This window comes from Cetorhinus maximus, chromosome 29 (assembly GCF_964194155.1).
Source record: "Cetorhinus maximus chromosome 29, sCetMax3.hap1.1, whole genome shotgun sequence".
Classification (NCBI taxonomy): Eukaryota; Metazoa; Chordata; class Chondrichthyes; order Lamniformes; family Cetorhinidae; genus Cetorhinus; species Cetorhinus maximus.
Genome location: NC_135907.1, coordinates 2,697,214 through 2,703,213, shown reverse-complemented (window position 1 = coordinate 2,703,213; position 6,000 = coordinate 2,697,214). Strand labels below are relative to the sequence as shown.

Genomic DNA, 6,000 nt, shown 5'->3' with positions numbered 1-6,000 from the left:
AACAGAAGGCATCTTGGCGAGCACATCTACAATATTACCACACGTAGAGCCCAAAGGGGATTCTTTAACCCCCACCCCCCAGCTAGCTTTTGAAGAAAGATCCTGATCGTTACTGCATTTTATAAGTGAGACCCAATTGTGAAACTTCTCTTTTATAGAGGTCTTGCTGGTGATGTGACTCCCTCTTTCAAAGGAAAGAATCATTCCTTAACCTGAAATAACTCTAGCCTCGAAATGGCTGTTGCCTTGATTATCAATTGTTCATTTCAAACAAGTTCAGGCCTCCTGAATGATGTACAAACTCATATGAATGACATACAAACTCATAAAATATTCATTCAAAAGGTATAAGAGTATTAGGTGTTAATGTCTTGTTAATTACATTGTTAAGATTTGTTAATGTCATTGTTAAGGTTAGGAGAAACAGGTAATGGGTACTAGTTGTTTTTGAGCACATATAAATAGGTGATAGCTGGGACACTGGGTTGTGTGGGAGGAGAGTTGTGAGACTGAACAAGCCAATAAACTCTCTCAATAAAGAAAACCTCTGTGTCTTGGTTTTGGCTTCACCAATCAGCTTGGATCCTATTACCATTAGGGGGATGTTTCGTTCTTACATGGTAATGACATAGACCACGTCGATTTAAAACTGTAAAATATTCTTCTATTATTACATAGCGACTGCAATTTCTAAGCTCAAAAGGGGTGAAAATAACCACAAACCATACTTAAAAACCCAGTCAGCTTCCCCACATCCCCTTCAGCACACTTCACCACCCTGTTTGTTCAGCTCACTCTGTCACTGAGTACATTGCCAGCTCCGCTAAATTATCTACTGCTTTATTCTTTGATTCCTTCTTTTCTCTTCTGCGTTGCTTGGCTTTTTTGGATTTTCTTTTCTTCTGGCCCGCTTTACTCGAAGCACTTTTACTCTTCTCGGGGAGGTTACCCTTGCAGTCCTTAAAAGGGGCGTCTTGCACATTCAACCCCGTGACGTTTGTCGGGAGGTCGCAGATGGCCGTGACCTTTAGATTGGTATTTTCAATCCACCTTTCAAAAATAAAGTGTGTCAATGAAACAAATTCACTGCTTAAAATAAATACAGGTGACAGTACACCTCCCCCTCGCACAACAGGGCACTATAAAAGAATGAATGATCTGCATTTCTCCCATGCCTTGCATCACCTCAGGGCTCTCCAAAGTGCTTCACAACCTATGAAGCGCTTTTGAAGTGTGGGATGCTGTTGTTACGTAGGAAAAGAGGCAGCCAATGTAATAAGCTCTCACAAAACAATGTGATAGTGCCCCAATATCAGTGTTTTAGGTTTTGGTTGAGGGATAAAAATTGGCAAGGACACCAGGGAGAATTCCCCTGCTCATCTTTGAATAATGCTATGGGCCTTTTATGACCCCCTGAGAGGGCAAACCAAGCTGTCTCATCCAAAAAACGGCACCTCCAACAGTGGCTTGGAGTGGGACTTGAGCCCATAACCATCTGACCTGGTAGATAATCATGCCTGCACTGAGCCACAGGGCGTGCAGTGAGTTACGCCAATACTGAATGTAACTAAACATCCCAAAATACTTCAGAATAGGGATGGAATGAAGAAGCCAAACAATCCCGGGAGGAATTAGATGATTGATCAGAGGCAGGATCAAAGAAATTGGTTTTGAGCTCTTTGAAGATAGATGTTGGCAGACATCGTCTTCTACCTCATTCTGAGGACCATAGGAAAATTACTCGTGAGTAAGATGCTGGTGGCTAAAAGGGTTCCCCCCAATAGGATGGGTATTAACTATAGTAGCCTAGTGCAGACTGAGGGGAGCAGAGACTGCAAACTGGAATGCAAGCATCATGGAAAAGCTCCAGAGGCAGATTGGGACAAAACCACAAAGCAACTCGTAAAAAAATGCAATTGTACAAGAGCGAGGAGGTTATGTTAAATTTGTATAAAACACTGGTTCGGCCTCAACTGGAATATTGTGTTCAGTTCTGGGCGCTGCACTTTGGGAAGGGTGTGAAGGCATTGGAGAGAGAGAACAGAAAATATTCACCAGAATGGTTCCAGGGATGAGCAACTTCAGTTATGTAAATAGATTGGAGAAGTTGAAACTGTTTTAAGGCAGAGCTAGATAGATTCTTGATTAACAAGGGGGTGAAAGGTTATTGGGGGGTAGGCAGGGGTATGGGGTTACATTCAGATCAGCCACGATCTTATTGAATGGGGGAGCAGGCTCAAGGGGCTGGGTGCTCCCAATTCGTATGTTTGTATGTTTTCCTTGGAGAAGAGTAGGTTGAGAGGAGATTTGTTAGAGGTATTCAAAGTCATGAGGGGGGTCTGGACAGGGTAGATAGGGAGAAACTGTTCCCACTCATGAAAGGATTGAGAATGGGAGGGTACAGATTAAATGCAATCAGCAAAAGAAGCAATGGAGACATCGGGAGAAACTTTTTCACACAGCGAGTGGTTAGGATCTGGAATGTGCTGCTTGAGAGTGTGGTGGAGGCAAGTTCAATCGAGGCTTTGAAGAAGGAATTGGATTATTATCTGAAAAGGAAGAATATGCAGGGTCACGGGGAGAAGGCAGCTTAATGGCAGTAAGTACATTGCTCATTCGGAGAGCTGACACCAACACAATGGGCCAAATGGCCTCCTTCTGTGCCATAACAATTCTGTGATTCTGTGTTTCAAAGTCTTTGAGCTGAGCCTTGGAGGACAGATGAAAGTTGACAAAGGCAGGGGTCGTCGGTGAGTGGGGCTTGATATGGATTAGGAGGCAGGTGAATGAAAACTGGTGTGTTTAATGGTGTTGGCCCGAAGGTCAAAACCCAACCAGGAGAGACTTTGGAACTCATACGCTTGCTCTCCTTGGGTTCCCGTTTCAATAGTTATTGTTATTTTACTGACTTGAAAGCGCTGACTCTTGTCAGGGTCCATTTCCACTCCAGGTAACCCATCACCTCAGCCAGTCGCCCAATCCACATGAGTAAGCTTGGAATTACGTCCGTAGGATATTATAACAATTATAACAAGCACCGATCCATCACAATTGAGATGAAGTTAATTCATCCTGACCAAGGAGGGAACTTAATTATAGAATAGTGTAAATTGACACAGGGCACATAGCCACGGTATAATGGGAGAACTTCCAAAATGACAATATCTATTCTCTTTCTGGTGATGAGCAATTACAGAATATGAATATTACTGAAAAGAGAGTCATGTTACCAAAACTTTTCATCTTGCATTCATCAGGACATAAGAACGTAGGACTTAGAAGCAGGAATAGGCCATTCAGCCCTGCGAGACTGCCCTGCCATTCAATAAGATCATGGCTGAACTGGTTGTGGTCTCAGCTCCACTTTCCTGTCTGCCCCTCATAACCCTTGACTCCCTTGTCAATCAAAAATCGGTCTAACTCTGCCTTGAATAAATTCAATGACCCAGCCTCCACTGCTCTCTGGGGAAGAGAATTCCACAGACTAATGGCCCTCTGAGTGAAAAAATGTCTCACCTCCATCTCCTTTTACCCTTAAACTGTGTCCCCTAGTTCTAGTCTCTCCCACAAGAGAAAACATCCTCCTGGTATCTACCCTATCAAATCGCTTCAATAAGATCGCCTCTCATTCTTCTAAACTCCAATTGATACAGGCCTGACCTGTTCAACCTTTCTTCGTAAGATAAGCCCCTCATCCCAGGATTGAGTCGAATGAACCTCCTCTGGGAAAATGCAAGAATGCCAAATTTCAAACTATCACAACAATTTGTACTACAGGAGAAGAGAGTTCTGATTGGTTGGAAAGTTGACGCTGATTTATTGAACCTTTGCCATAGAGAAAGCAACATGGAACTGTAGGTTCCCCTAGCTCAGAATTATTTCAGAATGGTTTTTGAGAACAAGGCCTAATTGAGCAGTTAGTTATATCTTAGCCAGAAATTGAATGCCTTGGTAACATTCTAAGACACAAACCACAATCATAATCCCAAATCTGATGCAGACACTTGTTCAGAGGTTTTTACCTGCGGAGGTGAAGGAGTGGGCAGTCACAGTTCCAAGGGTTGTTGGATAGATCAATGGTGTGAAGGTTTGTGAACTTCTTCAGACTGGGAATGTAGCTCAGCTTGTTATTCTCCAGGTGGAGGCTCTCCAGCCCTGTATCCAGTCCATCAAAGGCCCCATCAAAGATCTGCAGTGGGAAATCGTCAACCCAATGTTACAAGAATAACAACAACATTTTTTCTTTCCTGGGGTGTGAGCATCGTTGTCATTTATTACCTGTCCACACAAGTGCCAGGTAATGGCCATCTCCAACAAGAGAGAAGCTAACCATTGCCCCTTGACGTTCAATGGCATTACCATCACTGAATCCCCCACTGTCAACAACCTGGGGGTTACTATTGACCAGAAACTGAACTGAACCAGCCACATAAATACTGTGGCTATAAGAGCAGGTCAAATACTAGGAATTCTGCAGTGAGTAACTCACCTCCTGATTCCCCAAAGTCTGTCCACCATCTACAAGGCACAAGTCAGGAGTGTGATGGTGTTGTTATGCCCAGTAAATGCATGTCATATTTATAACTTTAAATATGGACTCTGTGCTCATATAGAAGTTTCTGGAACTGTCTTTTATTTAAAATGGACACCTGATAATATGGCCACCAAGGGCCAGGTGACCTTTGCAACTTCAACACAGACTATCTGAAGCTTCCCGAAAGTTCCTAATTGCGTCGCCCTGGTTGGGGGCCTCCCTCTGCAAGAACATATCAAGGCGAATATTACCTGTGGAATTCACACTTGCAATTGTTTGGGGATTTACCCAAAACACAAGTCCAAAATCCATGTCTCCACCCACTCCTACACAGTATAAAATCCATTACATTTCTACTTCTCTTTAGCTTAGAAGGCTCCTCAAATGAAGCCACATTTGTAGAACTTAAAAACAAAAAAGGAGCAATCACATTGCTGGGAGTATACTATAGGCCCCCAAACAGTCAGAGAGAAATAGAAGAGCAGATATGTAGGCAAATTTCAGAGAGGTGTAAAAATAATAGGGTTGTAATAGTGGGGGATTTCAACTTCCCCAACATTATACTGGGTTAGTCATAGTGTGATAGGTTTAGAGGGAGTGGAATTCTTAAAATACATCCAGGAGAGCTTTTTAAGCCAGTAAAAAGAAGATCCTACAAGAGAGGGGGTGGTCCTGGACTTAATTTTAAGGAATGAAGCCAGGCAAGTGGTAGAGGTATCGGTGGGGGAGCATTTTGCATATAGTGATCATAACTCCGTTAGGTTTAAGGCTGTTATGGAAAAGGACAAGAATGGGCCAGAAATCAGTTCTAAATTGGGGGAAGGCCGATTTTAATAAGATCAGATATGATTTGGCCAGAGTGGACTGGGAGCAGCTACTTTCAGGTAAATCTGCGTCAGAGCAGTGGGACTCATTCAAGAAGGAAATAGGGAGAGTGCAGGGCCAACATATTCCAGTAAAGACAAAGGGTGGGACCAACAAATCCAGGGAACCCTGGAGGTCGAGGGATATACAAGATTGGATAAAGAAAAAAAGGGAGGTTTATGGCAGATACTGAGGGCTCAAAACAGCGGAAGCCCTAGAGCAGTATAGAATGTGTAGGGGGGAACTTAAAAAGGAAATTAGTAGAGCAAAAAGGAGGCATGAAAAAACATTGGCAGGTAAAATAAAGGAAAATTCAAAGTTATTTTACAAGTACATTAAGAGTAAGAGGATAACTAGGGAAATACAGGGCCCATTAAGGACCATAGTGGTAATTTGTGTGTGGAGCCGGAAGATGTAGGTAGGGTTCTAAATGAATACTTGGTGTCAGTGTTCACAAGTTAGAGGGACGACATGGGTATGGAAATGGGCAGAAGGACTCTGATATAATTAAAGAAATTAGCATAGAAAGGGAGGAGGTTCTAAGTGGTCTGGCAGGCTTAAGAGTAGATAAATCTCCAGGCCCGGATGAAATGTATCCTAGG

At 43.0% G+C, this 6,000-nt stretch overlaps 1 protein-coding gene across 3 annotated transcripts in view; it reads right to left on the bottom strand.

Annotated features, from left to right (window-relative positions):
* Positions 1-348: 348 nt before the first annotated feature.
* LOC144669554 (chondroadherin-like protein) overlaps positions 349-6,000 on the bottom strand; it is a 79,948-nt gene continuing 74,296 nt past the window's right edge. For all 3 annotated transcript variants that reach the window (XM_078532040.1, XM_078532039.1, XM_078532037.1), the window contains 2 exons: positions 4,023-4,189; positions 349-1,050 (listed from right to left, as the gene is read on the bottom strand). In XM_078532040.1, the coding sequence (XP_078388166.1) occupies positions 792-1,050; positions 4,023-4,189 (426 nt within the window). In that variant the 3' untranslated portion in view covers positions 349-791. The remainder of the gene's footprint in view (positions 1,051-4,022; positions 4,190-6,000) is intronic.